At 37.0% G+C, this 22,268-nt stretch overlaps 1 protein-coding gene across 3 annotated transcripts in view; it reads right to left on the bottom strand.

The window, feature by feature from the left end:
* ZFYVE28 (zinc finger, FYVE domain containing 28) overlaps positions 1-22,268 on the bottom strand; it is an 82,715-nt gene that overhangs the window by 40,097 nt on the left and 20,350 nt on the right. For 2 of the 3 annotated variants that reach the window (XM_009699538.1, XM_009699537.1), the window contains exons 3-7: positions 20,610-20,812; positions 18,800-18,889; positions 16,834-16,923; positions 13,452-13,553; positions 3,894-5,258 (exon numbers count right to left, since the gene is read on the bottom strand). In XM_009699538.1, coding sequence (XP_009697840.1) covers positions 3,894-5,258; positions 13,452-13,553; positions 16,834-16,923; positions 18,800-18,889; positions 20,610-20,812 — 1,850 coding nt within the window. Of the gene's footprint in view, positions 1-2,759; positions 2,777-3,893; positions 5,259-13,451; positions 13,554-16,833; positions 16,924-18,799; positions 18,890-20,609; positions 20,813-22,268 lie in introns of all 3 variants that reach the window. The other variant, XM_009699539.1, reaches the window with a different exon arrangement.

Below are 22,268 nucleotides of genomic sequence, written 5' to 3'. Positions count from 1 at the left end.
ATCACATTATCCCTTCAGCAGATCAGATACTGGCTACATCTTTGCTGGCACTTTTCTCGTATTTGCATCTCATTAATGCTGATGCCCAAGACTCTCGGTGCCCTTTGTGTTTTATGTCTTTGAGATACTTGCAAGCAAATAATGGAAAAATACATAACATCAGCTATGACTTAAAAACCAAAGTAGTAAAGGCATGTCAATACCCAGATCTTAGGTAGAAGAATATTTTATCTGTATTTTAAACTCCACTGAGTATTGAAGCTAGAGAAGTGTGAAATACTAGGCATTTCAGATTTAAGGATTAATTATAGTAAACCTGACGGGACATTGAAATTATACCCATAATGTCATATTGCATAGTATAAGAACTGATTTACTAAAAGAAACAGTTTGTGTCACAACGCACACATTTGACAGCTGCTTGATTCAGACAAGGGAAAGAAAATTTTCTTCTCCTAGTTGGTGACTTACAGTAACTAAAAAGTAAATACATTTATCAGTTTGATGAATGAGCATACCCTGCAGCTATTCCATGTATATTAGATTGCTTATTGTTCTAGCTAATGGGTCCATCATTCTGAAAATAATCTACTGTCTCCAACATTTCCCCTATGGTTAAATTGGCATTCACAAGCATGTAATAGGGAGCAGTCGCAGAAGCCTAATGCGAACTTCCAATTTAAAAATACCATTGAAAAGCAGTGATTAGTCACCACCCAGGCAGCATGAGTAAGAAAAGGTCCATAAAGTTCTGTTTTGTAACTGAATTATCTCTTTTCTGATAGCATGACTAGTGATTCAGAGGCAAGAATCAAATCTATATATAGAGATATATATGAGAGAACTAAGGATCTACACATATATAACTTTTTAATCTAGTCCTCAGTAGATCCCCAGCATCTCCATCACTCACAGAATATACTGACCGAGCTTATATTAGAATGTTTCCAAATAAAGGAGCAGCAATCTAGTAACAAAATACCTCCATCCCTATTTCTCCACTTCTGCAAAGATGGAATATTTGGCAATTAAGAACGGATGTACAGTAGTCTCAGTAACAAATAGAGAGAATTAGATGTAAACAACCAAGTAACTGTGGAAGACGCTATGATGAAAACAGATAAACCCCACTAATTTGTTAACAAAATATTCAAAAATATTCACCCAAGAGTTTTAGGAGAACTCAAGAATGAATCAGATGAATTACTAACCTCTCATTTAAAACTTCCTTGATGCCTGGAGTTTAAAGGGGGCAATCTCCAAAAATAAAAAGATCTCCAAGGGGATTCAAACAACTCTAGTTCTGTGAGCCTGATGTTTGTACCAAGCAACTTAACAGAATATATCAAAAGCTAAAATAGGTAGACAATAATGAGAACGTCTGCCTGGGAAGAAGTAACATGGCTTCTGCAGAGGAAACCTCTTGGGAGTTCTCTGAAGGGGTCAAGAAGCTTGTGAAGAGTGGCGATTCAGCTGGCAGTCTCTGGATTTCCAAACAGGTTCTGTCAAAATACCTCACTAAAGGCTTTTAAGAAAACTAAGGAGCTATAGCATAACAGGAAGGGGCCCAAAAATGGACAAACAATTCTTAACCATAAATAGGGAGGAGCTGTTAAATGACCACTTCTCAGAAGAGCAGGATGTCACCACTGAAGTTCTTTAGGAGCCCAGGGGTTTTGTTTTCACATATGATCTGCAAAAATGGGGAGCGCAATGCGGTCCAAAGGGTTGCTACTGGTGCAGAGTTATTCAGAGTAATAATGACAAGTCTGACTAACAGCTAATAAAATGGCAAGTTGAGATTCAACTGGTAAACACAGGGAGAACACTTTTAGGATCACAAGCTCACAAGCAGGATCTTGGGGCTTTGGCAGACAACTTCAAAAAAACATCAGCTCACCACTTGGCAAAAAATCCAAAGTCAAATATTGGAAGCTATTGGGAAAAATCAACAGAAAATAATTATGCCACGGTGCAAATCTATGGTTTGCTCATATCTTGTGTAAGCTAGTTCTGATTCATTTATCGCTAAGAGGAAATAGTATAATTGAAAAAGGTTTAGAGTGAAACAAAAGGAATGATCGAAGCAATGGGCAACTTCTGACCAAGTAGGCTGTGACTTTTCCAACCTGAAAAAGTAATCATGTAGGCAAAGAGAGAGTGAGGTCTACAAAATCACAACTGTTGTGAAGAAGCCAGGCAGGAGCTGGGAGTCATTCAATGAAGCTGTTAAAGAGCCAGGTCCAGAACAAACAAAAGGACACAGAGGAACAGGGACCTACAGAACTCTCTGTAAAAGGACAATTCTCATGCAAAGTTTTTACAAAATATTAATGGAGGCTGGACAAGTACATGGAGAAGACGTTATTACATTCACAAACCATGGAGCCTGAAAAAAAAGCTTTTAAATATACATATATAATTTTATTATATTTTGCAGATTTGTTCTAACAAATTTCACTTAATATCCTACCCAAGGCAAAAATTAGTAGACAAATTGTCTGAGTTTTGTATACAAGGTATGACTTATCAGGACACTAATTAAACATACAGTAATTATTTTCAAGCAATATTCCACTTGAAGTGTTGCAAAAGCATGAAATGTGAAAGGGATTTGTGAATTACTTCTTAAAATGAAGTCCATTCAGAAACCCTGTTGTAAGGCCTCGAATGTGATCATACTTGCAAACTTATGACTGCAAATACTCAGCATAATGAGATAGATAAAATTACCTTCTCAAAAGTCAAGTTTTGTGCACCCTAAGTTGTGTTCTACCTGTAAGAGGAATTAACTCCCGTGCAAAGAACTCTTGATTCTATTTCCACTACCAGTAAAATATTTCATAATTCAATTGGTATGTTAGTAAATAAATGTTTATTTCCGTAGCCTCTATATTGTGGTAATGCTTCATAGCTCAAACTACTCCCACTGCGTTACCCTGAACTCTATACACATAGAATAAAAACAAAGGTCCTGCATCACACACATGATCTCTGCAGTACTGATACAGTAAGGCACAAAGAAAGCTGTCACAGAAAGACAGAAAACAACAATAATTTCTATTTAATTTCTTGGCTCTACTTTATAGTCTTAATACTTCAGGGAAACTGAGGACATTAGTCACTACAAAACAGGTTATCCTCTGAACAGTAAAACAAAATGAAGTCTGGTTTCCTACTGATGTGTGTAGAATCCCTATTGTCTAATCAAAGTTGAGTTGAAGCACAGCATTTCTTTAACACAACTATTAATACGGTCTCCCCCTCTTATTTAATGACAATAAGGAACTAGATATGTAGAAACTTAATCCATGACCTCTGTTCTTCTATCAGCTTTGATTGAAATTGTCCAATAGGTTTAAAAGCTGCTTCTGCACTCTAATAAGCTCCTTCAACACAGACATTCACAAATACACTCGTGCCCACAGGCAACATGATCAGATCAACCCCATTCTCTCAAATGAAGCTAAGGTAAGATATGCTTAGATTCTAATTTAATCCCATGCACCGATGCAGAAGCTAACTTTTTAGGATCTGCCAGACACACTTTTCCTGCAAAACAGCAGAGTACAACAGAGGTAATGACCCAAGTAATGTTTAGCAGCAATGCACTCTGTGTTACATTAAATGGGTAAGATTAGTATACTTGATTTTGATGATATAGAGACATTACATGATTAAAATTCAGATGTTCTCCAAATGTTTTCAAAAAAAAGCTGAAGTCATCCAATAAAAAGTTACTTGCGTTAAAAAATGTATATTGAAAAATTTCTTAATCCCGCAACACACTGTTTTCTTTAAAATAACATTAATTATACGCCAATCACTAAAATACAAGGAAATAGGAATTTATTTACATGCAAGTTACTACCAAAACATCAACATGCTCTTACCTTGAACTAGATCTTGACTTTACATCTTCCTTTGCTGTCCTTTCACTACTAGCATCTTCACTGTTGTCCATTTTTTTCTCACATAGTTGTTTTCTCTTCTCCCACTTCTTCTGCTCATTTGAGATGCTTTCTGCTTCTCCTTGTGAGTCATTTTCTGCTCCTACCTGTGAACCTGAGGAATGTGCCAGGCACTTAGAGGAGATCGGCAGTGTTTGCTCTTGTCTGCCAAAGTCTCTTTCTGCTAACAAAGTGGGTGTTTCAGGTTTTAATGTTTCCTGTGCAGGGACTGAACTGTCCAAGTTATCTACGTGGTCCATTTCCTTAGACTTTACTAATGTGTATGAAGCATTTACAACACCTCCTGCAGAATGTTTAGTCTTTAAACCTTCAACAGTGTCCTCCCTGCTGTCTTCACAGCTGCCACAACACACACAGGAATTAATTAGACAGTTTGTGGCAGCTATACTGAGTTTATGGGATTCATCCTCCTCCTCATTTGCTAATGGATTATCAGATCCAGGAACACAACTAATAGCTGCTTCTGGAGTTGTGACTGGGGATTCCGAGCTAGAGGAAGATTTAGGATTGAATATTACAGTAGCAGATATTTTCATTCCCCCTGTCCTGTGAGCTATCACTTCTGCCATTTCTGCATCATCAGCAGAGGCATCCCAGCCATTGAGGTATAACTGTGAGTCCGGACCTTCTAGACAGCTGCATGAATTCTGAACTGAAATGCCAGACACCTGTTTGCTATCTTCAATATTGTTATTATTGCTTAAGTCACTTTCAGCATCTTTTAGAAGCAAAGTTTCCTCTGTCTGATGGCCATTCTCATACAGTAAAGCATCTCTATATTGCAGGTTCTGTTTTGAATCGTGGCAAGGGTTATTCACCCAAGCAAAAGTATCACTTACTGAATCCAACCCAGCAAGAGCTTCTCCTGCTCCATCTAGGTCATCCATAAAAAACACTCTGTCCTCTTCATCAGTTAAATTATCAAGATGGTGTCTTGTTGGTGAAGCTTCTGTGCTAGAACTATTTCTTAGGCTAGGTCTGTGAGCTGGAGACTGACAGATGCTTGGAGGAGAAAGCAGGGAAGACATTTCATCTCCGACTCTGTGTACCATCCTATTCAGCTGTTCCAGCTCCTGTTCATCATACTGCATAGAACAAGCCAGCTCAGCCTCTGTGTTTTCAGCTTTTGCTGAAAGCTCCTTGGCAGGTAAAGTCACAGTTACGCCTGGCGTAATGACAGAGGGTACTTCAGGATCTGCTCTGACAGGAAAATCCACGTCTTGAGAGATGCAGAGGTTACGTTCCAGTGTATGCAGTTCATCCTCGGTTAACGTCTGAAGTAGGTCCCTGAAAATGAAGAAACACACACATGACTTCACATTTACAATCATAGGAGGCACTGATGTTACAGATTTCAAAAAAGCTTTTACTGTTAGTACAGAAATCCAGAACTTGAGGTCACAGAGTACTTTCAGTTGTGTAACTCAAGGTGCATTTGGTATTCATATTCAGAAAACATGCGATTGCTGATGCCTGAATTTGAGATGACTCATGCAAATACAGGGTACCAAATTATTTACATCCTTGCAATGAAGCCCCAAAATAAATAAATCTCAAAACACACCCAAAAAATGGATCTTTCCCCCTCCCCATCTACTTATAGTGAAAGTGTTACCCACAATTATATATATTTTGTCATTTTAATTTCTTAATTCACAAATTTGACTTTGATTAGCAAACCAATTTGCCATCCTTCACAGTAGATTCTGAAAATTACTTTGCAAAAGAGCACCATGGAAGTTTCACACCATTATACAGTCAGATGAAAAGAATTCATTAAAAATAGTAGTATCGCTTATACAACACTGGTGTCTTGGAAGCCTGCTCACTGAAACAGGGATTGGAAGCTGGCGCTCTCCTGCCTGAAACATGTAACTCAGTGTGCTGGTTTTGCCTGAGACGAGTCGGTTTCCTTCATAGTAGCTGGTATGGGGCTATGTTTGGATTTTTTCTGGAAACAGTGTTGATAATTCAGCGATGTTTTAGTTACTGCTGAGCAGGGCTTACACAGAATCAAGGCCTTTTCTGCTCCTCACCCCATCCCACCAGTGAGTAGGCTGGAGAGGCAGGAGAAGCTGGGAGGGGACACAGGAGAGACAGCTGACCCCAGCTGACCAAAGGGGTATTTCATAGCATATGACATCATGCTCAGCATATAAAGCTGGGGGAAGAAGGGGAAAGGAGGAATGTTCAGAGTTATGGCATCTGTCTTCCCAAGTAACCAAAGCCCTGCGTTCCTGGAGATGGATGAACACCTGCCTACCAATAGGAAATGGGGAATGAATTCCTTGTTTTGCTTTGCTTGCGTGCATGGCTTTTGCTTTACTTATTAAACTGTCTTTATTACCTCAACCCACAAGTTTTCTCACTTTTACCCTTCTGATTCTCTCCCCCATCCCACTGCGAGGGGAGTGAGCAAGCAGCTATGTGGGGCTTAGTTGCCAGCTGAGGTTAAACCATGACACTCAGTCATTAGGGAGGTAAGCTTCTGCTGATGTTAAGAATTAGGCAGGCCTAAAAGTAAACATTTAGGTATTTACTAAACTATGTTCTATAGAGACATGTAGCATCTCCAATGTTATCAAGTATCCTCCATATTGCAGGATACGAGGATTACGAGCACCTAAAAACAAAGTGTTATTTGAGGCTGTTATGTTTAAGTGCTTTATAACTTTAAAACAAACCCATAGACATAGCAGCACTTAATTTTAGGTCTGAATTTGATTTACACTATGCTACTCAATTAGAAACTACATATAAAAATATCCTCTGTCAAGACTGCTGTCAACATTTTCAAAGACCAGTAATTGTATTTTAGCATAAACGAATGGATGCGAAAAGTAAGACCTTCTGCTTGAACAGAGGCTAGGAGTCCATTATTCCTCATGTGTTTAGAAATCACTGGCTAGCAGGTGACAGGCAGCTGGCATAATAATAATGATAATCATCACATATTAAGAGAATTCCCTTAAAGAAGTAACTTCAGTCTAAACAAGAGAACCAAAACCACTCCAAAGAAAAACACATCTCAAATCTTGATTTCCAGTCAATGGCTTGCATTCTTAACTTTTTAACTCAAAGACCAAATATTTTTCCAAGTACTATCACTGAAAAATCAAATTGCTCCCAAAATATACCACTAGTATCTGACTTGTATATCAGCTACCCTGCAATTTTTAAAGATGATAACAGTTTAGATAAGCCTGCTTAAGTCAGAGTAAGTATAGAATATAGATTGTTATGGTTATGTACATTCCATATAATTAACATCTTTATTAAAAAAAAAATCCTGTTTTTATATGAGTTATATGACCCTGAAAAAAATTCTAAGCCTACAGAAGTAGTATCTTATAAGCACAATTGCACCATCATATCCTCCCCTTTTCACTTGTTTTCACATTCTCTAACATAGAAGATATTCATCTTCGAGTCCAAAGTTCGACAATTTTTTTCAGTCATAAATGAGTAAGAAAAGGAAATGCACAATCTTTGTAGACCCACTTACCTAACAAAGCTATACATCAGTATTGCTATCTGGCACACTAGAACATTTTAAAATACCTACACATTCCTTTCCTTTGTCTAACCAGTATATAATGATACCATCCTGTTACTCAGATCTTTTTTTTAAAAGAGTAATCAGTGTCTGTAAGAGATTAAGCATTTTAACATCACTGTAAAATCAAATTGACAGAGAAAAGTTTAAGTTTTAATGCCAACATAAAAATAGCTGTTATTATTATTGTTTACTTTTGAAAGACTTATATTAATATAATCAATAAAAAACATAAAATATCATGATTTTTGACATGAGGCCTTGTATTATGAATTTTCAGTTTGTCAGTTTTTACAGAAATGCTGTGATGTAGGATTTTATAAGCAGAAACAAAGTAACTGGGATTTTAGAAACACAACAAACAGAGTAAGCATACAAATGCAACAGTGAAGGGTTTAAGCTTGTGCCTCACCTATGCAAAGATGTTAAAAATGTAAGATATTCCTGGGTCAGGCCAGGGTCCGTCAAGTAGGGAAGCCTGTCTCTGACAACAGATTCTAAAGAAGAGCATAAGAACAGGACAACCACACAGTGATCTCTGCCGAGTGCATCCCACTGGCTTCCAGCAGCTGGTAGCTCAGAGATTTCCGAACCAAGGTGGCATCCTTGTGTTCAATAACCCTCGGTGAGCTTTTCTTGCATGGATGAAAACGTGTGTGTCAGGAACTGATCAACAGCCTACTGCTTAAACAATAGCTATGCTTCTCCACACACCAGCGCCGTATCTTCTTCTCAAAACATGTGAGAAAGAATTCGCAGCTTCTAAAGATACAGACTATACTACCAACATTCAAAGGAATTTGCTTTCCATCCAAGCTCATCAGCATAACTGGGAATTAAATGGGCCGAGGGAAAATCTAATACTGTATCTTCTGACTTCCAGCATCTAGTCTGGGGTTTTATTCAGCCTCCAGAACATTGCATAGCTGTGCCTGGGATTCCTGGGTACCCAGAACTGCTCTGCTTCCTTTCTGAAGACACAGAGAGCCTGACTGTTCAAGACCTATCTGATACAAGTTTCACACATTCACTGTGAAGCAAGTGCTAGAAATACATACTTACTTTATGCTGGCTAGCTTCATTGACTTCAGTAACAAACTCTGTTTCTGCGAATAACAGCACTTCAAAATTTAAGAACAAGTGTGTGCGGTTTTGAGGATAAGTAAATAAAGCTTGATAAAAAAAAATAAAATCAATGAAATCAGCTGACAGCCCTTGTGTCTTTTTAGGTGAGTTAGAGCCAGTTGTCTTGCAAGAGTTGCTATACGTAATCAGCTGGATTACATGTGGCAGTCCACCAGCCCTTTTATTTCAGTAGAGAAATAATCCTGCTTTAAAATCAAAGGAAATACACTCATTTTCCCAATTCAAACACCAAAAATTTTGCTATGAACAAATATAGCTTGTTCTAAAAGAGGCTCAGACAATTATCTTCACTTCTCTGCATAAGCAAACACCCCTAGACTCACTGGGTCATTTTAAATACAAGTTTCCTTGTAAGGTGACAAATGTTTGATCAACAGTTATCTTTTTGATACACTGTATATTCAATTACACAGGATTCACTGCCAATATTAGGAACATGGCATGTTTAAAATGCCTATGTGGATATTGAGAATAAAATTAATGTCAATCAGTATACAGAAAGAAATGTTAAATCTCACTACTGAAAGTTTAAAACTAAACACCAAGGCATCATTATGAAACCACAAGGTTTAAGCAAGCTGTAGCTATTTCCACCATTCATTTCCTTTCTGCTGAAACATCTGTAACTTGTCACTGGACACAAGCAAGTGCTGTGCTTCTATGGAAAAAAATTCCTTCCTCTGTTTTCATTCAGAAGCTGCAGGCAAAGAGAGCTTCTGCAATCCACCCTGACAGCAGCGATGCGCTTCCTTCTCTCAGAGGCTTTAGAAAACACTATATTTAAGAAAGGTGCATGTTGAGGTTTCTCACCTGCTTTTACTCTTTTTGGCATACTATCACAGGAAGGCAATCTAGCTTTGAAAAAATGAGGCAAGTTCTTAAGATGTACTCTGTTTGTTACAAGCAGTAGTAGAAATTTACTCTGCCTATCGCAAAACCAATAAACATATTTTACGCTACTGCCAATATCCAGGGTGCAGAAATTACTTCTTCAAAGGTCTGAGGCCAGATGTCCATTTAAAGACAAATTTGGCTAAATAGATGACAGGGCCACAAAACCCCAAGCGCACTGATCTCGCACATTCTCCAAGCCTCCTTCATTAACTTTGCTCCTATTCTGATTAGAATTTAAAAGTTTGTTTTCAGAGAACAGCACTGTTGCTATTGCCAGCCTGTGCTTCAGTTCATGCTCTGAACAGAGCATAAACAGCTGTCTTTATGGAGCTGCCACCATAAGAACATGATGCAGGTACAGGAATGCAATTTGCATCCTCCTGCTTCTGCAGTGCTGAGCCAAGTTCAGCACACCGAAGTCCACAGATCTGCTCTGATACATCAACACTGAAAAACCAACACTGATATATAACAAATATCACTGGCACTCCTTTACCACAAAAGTTTTAAATCAACTCAAAGTTTTAAACACAGCCATCTGGCAAAAACTAACCACTTTTCCCCCAATCACTGTGCACATTCTAAAAGCATACAAGTTTCACAAGCCCCCCCACATTGTTTAACACACTGACAACAGGTGCACTGTATTTGCTTTCTAGTCAATGATATAGGAAGGTTTCAGTGTACTTAAAATGGTATGATCCTCTGATTCTGCACCACTTGATCTGCAATCTGTTCGATTCCACACCAGTAAAATCCATAGGGACCCTGTCATCAATTGTAACAGTCCAGAAACAAGCAGCAGGCAAGCAGAGGGCTCCGAAAAAAGGGTAGAATTAAAGAGTACTGCAAAATCCCAAGTTTGCTCACCTCTGAAAATCTCCATATAGTAGTCTTAAATGTACATATAGGATAGGTAATATTTTATCACAAGAATGTTCAGTGTCACAGGCATCTAAATTAAATATCTATGCACATACCAGATGATATGCTTTGTGTGCTTACTAGGCAGATAACAATAGTTTGGCAGAAAAGGTTCAAATGTCTTAGTTTAAAAGGAATAGAGATAACACTACTATATAATTAGGCATTGGTAGATGTATAAAATATGCTTTACATCTAAAATAAAAATCAACACAAGTACCCAGCTTAGGAATTAAAGCATTCAAAATCATCATTTGCTGCTCAACCTTACCAAAACCTAAACAAGAACCCTTACTGCTTTTCTTCAGAGAGTCTCCACAATCTCTGTTGTTTTTAAAGTTGCCAGCCACCAATAGGACACCAAAAATTTTCCGAGCCAACAGATATTTTTTTTCTGCTAGTTCTGATTTAATTATTTGGATCCATGTGAATACCGCACTTACCATTGCCTTTAACAGGAGGGATGTTTTAATATAATAGAGCTTAAAAGTTATCTCTAATCCTACAAAATAGTCAGCTGTGTATTTGGTGTTACTCCTTGAGTTAAAGTATTTAGCTGGCTCAAAAGTTACAGAACTTTATGGAGAAATTCACTGGGATGTGATCATATTCTGCAGTAAGATGTTGTTCTATATTCTTACAACAGGCGCATAACTGCAATACAAGATGCAACTATTTTAACAGAAGACTACTTGAATCTATTTTTGTGCCTTAACTATTGGTAACAGAGACTGGAGAAAGATTCCTGGAAAAAATGCTCTCTTTTTCTGGGAAGCAGAAATATCAGTATCAAATATCTCATTGCATCTTCCCTTATACGTTTCTGTGAACATTCTCACTGAGTAGGAATTGCAGCCTGGTAAGTTAAAAAAAAAAAAAATCTGTGACGACAAAAGAAAAATGAAGTCTAGACACCTTAGGTACTTTTAAAAGTAATTTAATTACCCACATGAACTGCACACTTATTTGTATCTCATTATTTTCATTCAACGTATTTTTCATTCAAGAATATTACTAAAGGATCTTTTTGAGCCCAGTTCTTTCAAATATTCGAGTTTCACCATTCCTTCAATTCAGAGACTGCCAGAGATAAAATTTCACATTACATCTTAGCATCTATCAGAGCAAAAATTTAAGCAAGTTATCTCACCAAGAACACTTTGCAAACTTTGTCTGCCAGACAACTGAAATCGCATTTCTTAATGCTTACTCAACAGAATAAATATAAGCCTTAAAGTATATCAGAACTTTTTCCAAAAACAAATCTGAAAGAGTCTTTTTATTTTTTGAAATTTGCATTGAAAATTGTAGTTATTGAACAAACAAGCACTTTACTAATGTGTTTTCAACCCAAGCATTAAGTTCAGAGGAACTGAAAATTAAATGGACTAAGCAATAAACTGACTTAATTGATTTTCATTTTCCATGTTGTGAAATGTAAGGAGTAAGCAGAAAGTACAGATTATGAGAAGTATATTAGCTTTCAAACATTCTTTTGGCTTCAGTCAGCCAGTGGAACACTGGTGAAAATTTCCGTGATAGCCATATACTGAGAATAAGGTACTTTAATGTAAACTTCATGGACCTTAAGCTTCAGTGCCATTAAAGTTCCCTCCCCCCCGCCTTTAAACTAACTGAAGTTTCATGTTGTTGTTCCTTACTTGGTGTTTTATAAAACCATAATCACTCAAAAAACCTGCAAACATTTCAAAATGAATATCATTAATGTACCTAAAAATAAAGCTGTATCACTTCTAGACAGAAATAATAGGAAATCTTCAATGGACACAAAAGGCTGTGGTGTGCATATTCATAAAAGCTAACTTCAGAAACAGGCTCCTCTCTGAACCATCCCTGAAAGAGCTTCTATTATCCCTCAGGAGATCCCTGATCTCTAACAGGTGAGAGGAGATTAACCTGGATAAATTTATCAACCTGAAAACTATTCTTACATCAAACCACCATCATGACATACAGGGAAGGTGATAAACAGGTGAAAATTGGACACAGGAAAGAAAAGAATTCTGCAAATTATCTCTAGAGATTTCTAGGAACAAAATTTGCAGTTGGTATATAAATTTGAATTCTAAGAAAATAATAGGGCTTACAGGTTTAGAAAACGGCTCTTTTTGACACCCAGATAGAATAAGGGTGAATATAAAAAACCTGAATATAAAAATCCTTTAAAGATACAGCTTGATTTCTCCAAAGTAACAGATCAGTCTTCTAAAGATCTCAACTAAGAAAAAAAAAATTTTAATGCTCTTTGTACTTGAGCCAAATCCCACCTCTCCGATAGTTACCAAGACTGAAGCACTGTGAAAAGAGGTATATTAAAAATGATCCATCCTGTAAAAACCGATCCACAATATGAAAAACTGATAGTCATTTCTATTAGATTAAGAATGATCCGAGTATTGCATCATTACATAATGAGAAAATGTAATAAGCCTAGTTAAACAGAAACATTGATGCTAATTAGAAACAGGATCTCCCCAAAATAAACTGCAACTTTAGTATTTCAGGCATCATCCAACCATAAGGAAAATCTGAAATGTAACAAAATGATATTCAGAAATAAAGAAACTATCACAAAGACATTAAAAGTTCAGAACACTCTCATGAAATGAAAAACGACATTTACTTATTTCATGGGCATATCAGACAGATGAGAGGAAAACATGGTTTGTCGCTAATATAGCAAATAGACACAGTTTTCTAGGCATGGGTATATGAGGCAGATGTTACTTATTTCATGGGCATATCAGACAGATGAGAGGAAAACATGGTTTGTCGCTAATATAGCAAATAGTTTTCTAGGCATGGGTATATCAGGCAGATGAGAGCAAAATATGGTTTGTCGTTAACATAGCAAACAGTTTTCTAGGCATGTGTTCTTTTTTAGGCCTCCGATTTTCACTTCAGAAGATAAGCAGTTACAACCATCCTTTATTACTTGCCTTATTTTTCTTAGCAAAGTGTGAAAAGGTCTGAAGAGTTCAGACATGTCTTCTGGTTTATGGTCCAAATTTAATGGTCCCTCAGAGTAGACAACAAGGCCACTGTAATTCAAACATACGCACGAACACACAGAACAATGAAAATTTCATTACGCAGAGCAACTACTGAATAAGGAATCAGAAAAGCAACTGGACATAAACATTAGAGCTATACTCAAGTTACAAATCGTTCTCTTTTTTTTGGTCTTATTCACTCACAGTCAGAATTAAATGCTATTTAATGTAACAAGAAAAAGATCCCATCCCCTCTGTCCACCCCCCCTTAAATATGGGAGAAAAAGCAATGGAAGCATAAGGGGAAGAACAGACATTTATTTCATTGCTGTGGCTGACCCATAAAAAACCCAACCAAAACCAAGAAACTGATTATGAAGTTGAGGAAAGTCCACTGACTTGAGAGATTGCAAATGGCTTTTTCTTTACATAATTTCTAGGTAAGACAGTTGACTCTTGAGTTCCTATTTTTCTACCTCTAAGATAAATACGACCTGGTATTAATATGTTGCAAAAAAGAAAACTCATTTGCTAAATCACATAAAACACATTTTGATAAAACCACACTTCTAAATCCACTCAGTACTTGTAGAATTTTCCCTGGAAAGAGGTTAGTTCATGATCCTGAAAGCCTCTGTGTACTTCACTGTAGATATCTCAATATTTCCTCTTAACTGAATCACAACTGCCCAAACGTGTTTGTGTGTCAGGGATTAAACAAAATTTACCTTCTTCACAGAATCTGCTGCATCATACTGCACTGTGTCTGAAAGAGTGGATTCCACCCACACCAGGCACCACTCTGCTTAAAACTGTTTAATCCTCTGCCCACTGCAAAACTAACATACATTTCTCAAAGGCAAATGGATCACACATTCTCAAATTTGAGATTACATAGGTTTTATTTTTCCCACGCCATTTTCTCCTTCCTGCCCTTACAAGTGCTCAATTACCCAAGGTATTTCAAAGGTATGTTCTTTTCTTGCACTCAAATCACATGTTGCTTCAGAGAGCTTTCCAGCTACTCTGCATCCAAATCATCCAGGGTAATGGGGACCCTCAGCTGACTAACAAGACTGTTGACGTCTTTTGATCACCAGCTGTTCACTAGCAAGCACCCTGCATGACCGCTGAAAGCTCTCCGAGACACAGCGGCAAAGTTGCTGTCACAAGTTATAAGAATCCCACTGAAGTATTTAAAAAAAAAAAAAAGGACCACTTCCACTCTGCTTACCATCTGGGTAATACTACTCTTTTTCTGCTGCTTATAAACCCAGAGTCTGGCTTATGCCCTGGTACCAGGATAGTACTGTGGTCGCCCACCAGGCTGGAAGATGGCCATCAGGTTCAGAATTGTCAAGGTAACAGAGGGTCCAAGAAATTCAACTACTAAACTTGAGCAATATTGCTCTGGGCACTAGGGTTTTGAGGGCAGGAACAGGAAAAGGGGAGAAGAGAGAGAAAAGTTGCTTCTTTTGCAAGTAACTTTTTTTTTTTTGGTGGCTTAAGACAAATTATCCTGTTACCAAGGTTATATACTTTTATTTTTTTCTAAGCTTTCTGAGCTTCAGCAAGCAGGATGCCATGAAGCCAAGTAGTTGTTGCTGACTCACGTCCTGTGTTCTGTCTAAACAAATGTTACTTCTTTGCTGAGTGGAAGCTCGAAGCTGCTCTCACAGAATTTTTAACTGATGCAAAGATCACCATTCCTTTGGCTTTCAGGTACAGTTTGCTTTCCATAGAGCTTAACTCTCAGAAGAAATTTAAAAAGATAGAAGCGCGCTAGAGTGCTACAAAAAAAAATATTATGAAATGGTTTCTGTATATGTACGATCTTTGAAAAAGTTCTGAATCAGAGCTTGAATATAGTTGTAACATGAAGAGAACTAAAAGTTGGAAAACAGTGTGTCATATTTCTTACTAGGTTCAAAGTTCACTGACACCTGTTAACATTCTAGGTAACATACACTGATAACGTGTATGGTAAACTGATGTCTGAAAGAAACCTTAAATAAATATGACTCTGAAAAGTATTCCTTAAAGCTTTGCTATTAGGGGACTGAGAGGATCCAGCACTTCTCCTTGCCCCAGACCCATCCTTCTTATTAAGACACAGAGCAACAGTATGACAACTTTACGTTGCATCTGTCTTGCATTTAAAGGCTTCTCCTTTTACAGTCCAAGTAAAAGGCTTGTGTTTCTTCCAGACAATACTGTATCTGGATGGTGTAGTTTTTCTGTGGAACTTCAAATGACAATAATTTATTTTCAAATCACTGGATACTTAGGAGCCATTAAACTTTTTTCCTCTTCTACCTCTCTATCCTTCTTCGTAATTTGGGATTGACATGGCGTATTTTCCAGAGAGCCCTTGGTTTTCCAGTTAGTCATGACGTATTCTTCTTCATTGTGTCTTCCAGCAGCTTCAAACTGAGTTCTTGCGTTCCCATTGTCTTTTGATAATCAGATTATTACTGTTATTTAAAATGACAGTTAAAATCCTATTTAACAGGAACAACAGGCCACAGGGATTTCCTGAGGAGAAGCATATTACACTCAGGATTTGAGTTTTTTTATTTGCCTGTATTGTACTACTTATATTAGCTAACTTTACAACATTCACAATGGTAAAGTATTAAAAACATGCTGGCTTTACTCCAGAGAAACTGCTGTCTTATTAAATCATGAAGACTCATTAGGAAAAATGCATCCAATCTGTTCAATATTGCAAAAACCGCATGAAGCAAAAACACTGTTTAACTTAGTTGTCTTGAGTGGTCAATACGGGGCACAAATCTACACATACGTTATACATGTTAATACTTTCCTTGAAAAAGATTTAAGCCTAATTCAGTGGTCACAATGCAGTTTGTCATGACAATTCCTTTTGAATCTGGAGTAATTAAAAAAGATACACAACTCCTACTGAAAATTTTTGGTTTTCAAGACTTGTATCCTTAGGTCATACTACTTTTGAGTAACATAAAACATATGCTTTCAAAAAATATTTCTGACAACATGACATTCCATAGACTGATGTTCTTAATTTTTTAATTTCTTTCTGGAGGATGACTGATCAATTGTTTCAGGTTCCTGCCTTCTACATTTAGAGTTCTACCTTCTCATTTCTTTTTTTCTCTTGATATTCTACATGAAACTGGTAATGATTTAAAACAAAACATAATCCTCTTCTTAAAAATTTTTTAAAAAGAAAGTACAACCAAACTCAGGTGAAAGAAAATATGTCACAATTCTGAACAAAGTTTTTGAAATCTTCAATAAATCTTTACATGAGGCAGAGTGGAGAGTAGTTAAAAAAGTTACTTACCATACAATGGCTAATCTTGGAATTGTAAACATTAAAGCTGGTTCATAGTCATCTATCATATCTTGAGTGAGGTATCCAAGCCTTAAGGCTCTAAGAAGAAAAATAAAATTATTTAGTAAGAAATCAAACTCTCAAAGAATATATTTCAATAGGAAAAAAATTGTTATAAGACAAGCCAAACTGGCAGTATTTAACTCATGAACTATTTTTGTACAATCTAACACACAAGGTACACAACCGACTGCTATAGTCTCTGCTTTAAACAAATAATATAAGAAAAAAAATCTTGAAACACTTGAAGCTTTTATAGCCATCTGAAACTAAAATAATTTTAAAGCCATTTTCCCTTTCTATTTACTATTTCATGCCAAGTTTCACCTTGTTACTGAAAACCACTGCTGCTTAAGAGTTTTTCAACTAAAAGAAACATTTTAAAAGTAATAGGGGAAAGTATTTGGTTGCATTTTCAAAAAAAAAACTTGCTATAATCATCTAGGTCAACCCTCCCTAAACAAATCAAACTAAAATCAAAACCAGTTCTATACGGCAACTATTAGTGCAACCTAAGGATTTAATATTTGTGGGACACTTCATTGTCCTCTAATAACTTTATCTTAAGCTCCTTTTAGACTAAACTCCAATTTGTTTAGGCCTTTCCCTTGGCTATGTTTTCCAGGTTTCTTCACAACTTCTTAAACTTCCTCGTAAGTTTCACAACCCTCAGATTTCTTCTCCAATTTGTCCATATCAGTGTGTAAGATAACACTCAAAACTGCCCACTAGTCCCACTGAGATCTGTCTGGTTCCAAAACGAATGGAAATAACAACTGTTTCTTATTGGACAAGCATTGTTTTGTACTAACGATAGATGGACCCATCAGTGCTTGGCCCACTCTCACTCCCTGTTCCTTCCTACAGTCCACTACCAGATTATCCAAAGTTGCAATGAGAAAACCATCTTCTTCCTCTTACTGGGCAAATATGTGTATATGTAGTAGCTCTCTGATGAAAGGTAATTCCTCCTACTCGTTGTGACCACTTTGAGTTGTAATCCTGTCTTACAGCACCTGAAACACCTCTGATCTTGGTGTAATCTATAGATTGTGGCAGTGTGCTCTACACTCCTTCGTTCCTTAATGAAATATTGACCACACCAGACCCAGGGCCCTACTTCACAAGTTCTCCTAATATGACAGCAAACCAACATTTATTCCAAGTGCATTTTACAGTCAATTGGTCTCTAATAATTCCACCCAGACTACGGTTGACTAGCTTCCTTTTGAGAACAGAATTGCACTGCCCAAAACCTCACTAAAGCTGAGTATTTCACATGCTGTCCCCCTCCAGTGCCCAGCTGCTAGGCTAGTTACTCTGTCACAGGGAGAGGGGGGAACCAAAAGGAACAGGTGTTCAACACAATACATTCCAAACAAATTCACATTTTTCTTACCACCTTATACTCCTAAAAGATCTTATGAATTGCTGGATTGGTGGTGGTTTGGTTTTTTTTTAACATCATCTCTTCATACATACAGAGTCAAGCTCCAGTCCTCTTTTCTTTACAGATTTTGAAGAGCCTTTACAAGTTCTTTATGATAATCACTAGAGTTTCACAGATGATTTGAATCATCTCCCCATGTATTCTTGCATGAAATATCATTAACTCTTGATGCCTTAAACAGATTTAGCTTATTTAAATGCTTAGCCTTCATATACACATCTATAACTAGGCATACTTGGATTATTGACTTTTGGCGGGTTTTTTGCCTAGAAAACAAAAAAGCACAGGCTTGTGCCTGGCAAGCATGCTTAATGCTTTTTAACTTTGTACCTGGATACTTAGTATAAATGCAAAATACCTGGTGTTTTACGATGCTTCACAAAAATGACAGGTAAAGCGTTTCTACAAAATTTCAGACTGAAAGTAAACACAAATGAAAAGCTAGTACTTAACTGAAAAGCTTACCTCTCCACAGTTTCACAGAAAAGCACGATTACCTCTTGCTGTACGTAATACTCTTTTGGAGATTTCACAGGTACCATGGCCGACACGTAACTACAAAGATTATAAAATAATGTACTACTATTTTACATGCTTTAACAAATCAGATTATAAATAAAAACAAACCTAGGACAAATCATCTTAGAAACCTTATCTTTCCCATACCATATGATATTTATTTTGACAGTGTTCACTATGAAAAGTATACAGTGTACGAATCTACAAGAAATGCAGCTGATTTACTTATTGCAGACTGAGGCAGTGGAACTCAGAAGTAATTTAGAAATATAATTATACACATTTAGCGATCAGAACTCCATAGTGTGTGGCACAGGGAGGCAGGTCCTAGAAGGATTTTTATTGCCGCATCTTGGAAGATAGAATAGTTTACTCTGCATTTCCTTAAGAAAAAAAACTGACTAAAATGCACATTTTATCTAGAAAGGCTTTACCTGAAATTGTATTAGTAAAATTCAGTTACCCAGCAGAGACAATTTAGGAAGTTAAAAAATTTCTATCTGGAATTACATGCAAAAGCACAAATTCACAAGGTAAGAAATGCTGTTAAAAGTGGTTTTCTGTCACCATATTACTTAATCAGTCATTTGTAGACTGCAGGTAACACGGGAAGGGAAAAACTTGTTTGCAAAATAATGGCAAAGAAAAATGCTGTATGTAGAGAGTTGGTACAGACAGGCCAGAAACTGTGCTCAGGCAGTGTCAAAAACCAGTTATTGATTGTCATCTGTGTCTGCACTCAAAGCCAGACTTAAAAACATGTTTTTAGCCAATGTTTTCAATTAAAATGTTTTTTTAATGTAACAGTGTGAGGATGGTTTTTTCAATCAGAAAAAATTGCTTACCTGAGTAAAACAACCCAAGAGAATATAAATACTGAGGAAGGGGCAAGCAGTAACGGGAGACAAAACAGTCTACAGAGCATTCCCAAGAAAAATTTAAAACACTACCCAATTCTAAGAAAACTGTTCTGCTGAGGGTAGGAAAGGCTGTATTATATTAGATCCATACATAATCTTGTCCAGTACCCTGTCTGCAACTATGCCCATCACCACAAACATCTAACAGACACGCAGGAAGCTGGCTTAAATTCTGAAGCACAATGCAAGACTTAGTCAATGTGACCTTTGATGCAATAAGCAGTTACTTTTCTCATCCTAAAAGCAGTTATTTTTATTTTTGCTATAAACCTCCAAGCCACTTTTCAATCACAAGTTTTTAAATCAGTGAATTCCTGCAGTTAATTATGGCTTATGTAAAAGCACTTCTTTCATCAGATTTCAATTTGCCTTCCTAAATTCACTGAGTGCATCTTGCTTGTATCTCTGAGCACAACAGAACAAAACCTCATAATCTCTTGATTATTTGTTATACTTTTTTTTTTTAAATGTCTCTTATTTGTCACCTTTCCTCCAACAAATAAAACATTAAGGGTAGAGATTTGTAACGTCTTTTTGTGTCTTGGAAAACCTCCCTCAAATGCCATATGCCAGTATGCAAATGGAAGATTACAGTTTAGTTGAAGAGAGCAAATGTTGATTGCTGAAAAGCCATTTAATTTTCTTCTCATTATTGCTACACTCGAAGGACAATCTAACAAAACAAATTACTGAAGAATTCAAATACCATGATAAAAAAATTACATACTTTTTCCATAAAAACAGAACAAAACAGCTAGCTTCCAAAATCAACAAGCCACACAACAGCTGTAGTAGCCAAGCCAATGCTCATAATGCATTTACTTCAGATCTTTTACCTTAATTCAAATTCAGCAAAAAGGACGTCAAAATGCTTGAGTGAATCTTTCATTTTTTCTGTGTAGAGGTTCAGATCCCTTAAGGCCTGGTCACGAATGATATTTCTAACTTCCTCTAGGCTTCGCGTCAGATCCTTGGCCAACGGCCTCATAGCCATACTCTCAATTTCACGATTCATAATAATTGAACCAGCAGCCAAACACTATGAAATACATGAAGAGAAAATATTCATTTTTACAAAGTTACTTTTATGTTTAAAAAATGCACAAGATGTTATATTTAACACTTTGAACAAGGGCAGTATTTAGCCCCAATTTGTTGCAAATTATTAAACAAATGAAAGATTTAAGAGTGATTTGCCAAGAGCCATAAGCCTTCCCATAAAAGATTAGACAGCAGCTCACTCAGGGAGACGTGAGAACATGGGCAGGTTCAAGTGTGAAAACCACAGAGCTGACAGAAGAACTTGGAAAAGTTCTTCTCCCACTATTTAGACCACAGATATTGGTAGGACATACGCTCTATGCAAGCAGGGACTGCTTGCATGGGGGATGTGAATCCAGCTAAAGTATGATCAATGCACCGTTTTGATTCAGGTTTGATGCTTGATTTTGTAAAATAAATCTATTCCTTGCAAAAAGAACAGAAATTCTGCAACCGTGATGCCTTTTGCAGCAAAACTGGTCATACTGGTTATCAAGCCAGGGATTCAGCTAGACCAGTATCCTGCCTCCCACAGACGCTCTGCATATATTTTATAGGAAAGAACAACAACAAAAAAAAACAGTTCACAGAGTGATTCTTCTCTTTCAGTTTCTGGAAAGCAGCTATTTAAGAGACTCCTTGCCCCAAGTGTTATACATTGACTCCCTCTGACCAGCTCACAAAGACATTAAAAGTAGGTTTTTACTGTAACACATTAATAAAACTTTTTAAAAATCTTGCTATTCAAAACAAGTTGTTTAATAATCTCTGCTGATGGCTTTATTCCTTTATGGATACATTTAGAAGACAAGCAGCACCAATATAAATCATACTTGCTGTATTAATGGAAATACTTTTATTAACTGGAAACATATAAGGTTGTTCTAGTCTCAAAGTTCTCTTTATTTTCTTTTTTTAATCTCCATTTGCAGCTGTGTCCCTCCTCTCTCTCCTGCTCTCCCCTGGCTGGGAGGCATTTCTTCAGCTCTGTATGGGGGACCTGCAATTCCAGCCCTTGCTCAGCAACCTGATGCATTGGTTCATGTTTTAAGGGCACTCAAGAGAAGATCACATTCTTACCTCTTATCAGCCAAAACAGCATTTATGGGAAAGTATGGATAAGGCAAGTCCTACCTGTTGACAAGTACTCTTAGTCTGATAACTCAGAGCAATTGCACCGACAAGGACACAGAAGTGTAGGTTCATAACAATCCATACAGTCTTAACTACAGGAATTTACAGGACAGTGTCTACAGCAGTATGAGTTAGCATTACTTCATCACTGCATATGTTACTTTCTCTGACACCAACAAGTGTCTCCAGCATTTTGGTTTGATTTCAAGACAGTGAAAGTTTGATTTGGAAAGAGTAAAAGTTTTAGCTTATGTAACACGAACAGGGAATGAAGTGAGACTTTTTTTTTCCTGCTAGAAGATACTGGCTGCCTCAATGAT

The sequence above is a fragment of the Cariama cristata genome, unplaced genomic scaffold (assembly GCF_000690535.1).
Source record: "Cariama cristata isolate BGI_N322 unplaced genomic scaffold, ASM69053v1 scaffold11774, whole genome shotgun sequence".
Taxonomy (NCBI): Eukaryota; Metazoa; Chordata; class Aves; order Cariamiformes; family Cariamidae; genus Cariama; species Cariama cristata.
The sequence above is the reverse complement of the archived record's forward strand: the minus strand, read 5'-3'. Positions and strand labels throughout refer to the sequence as shown.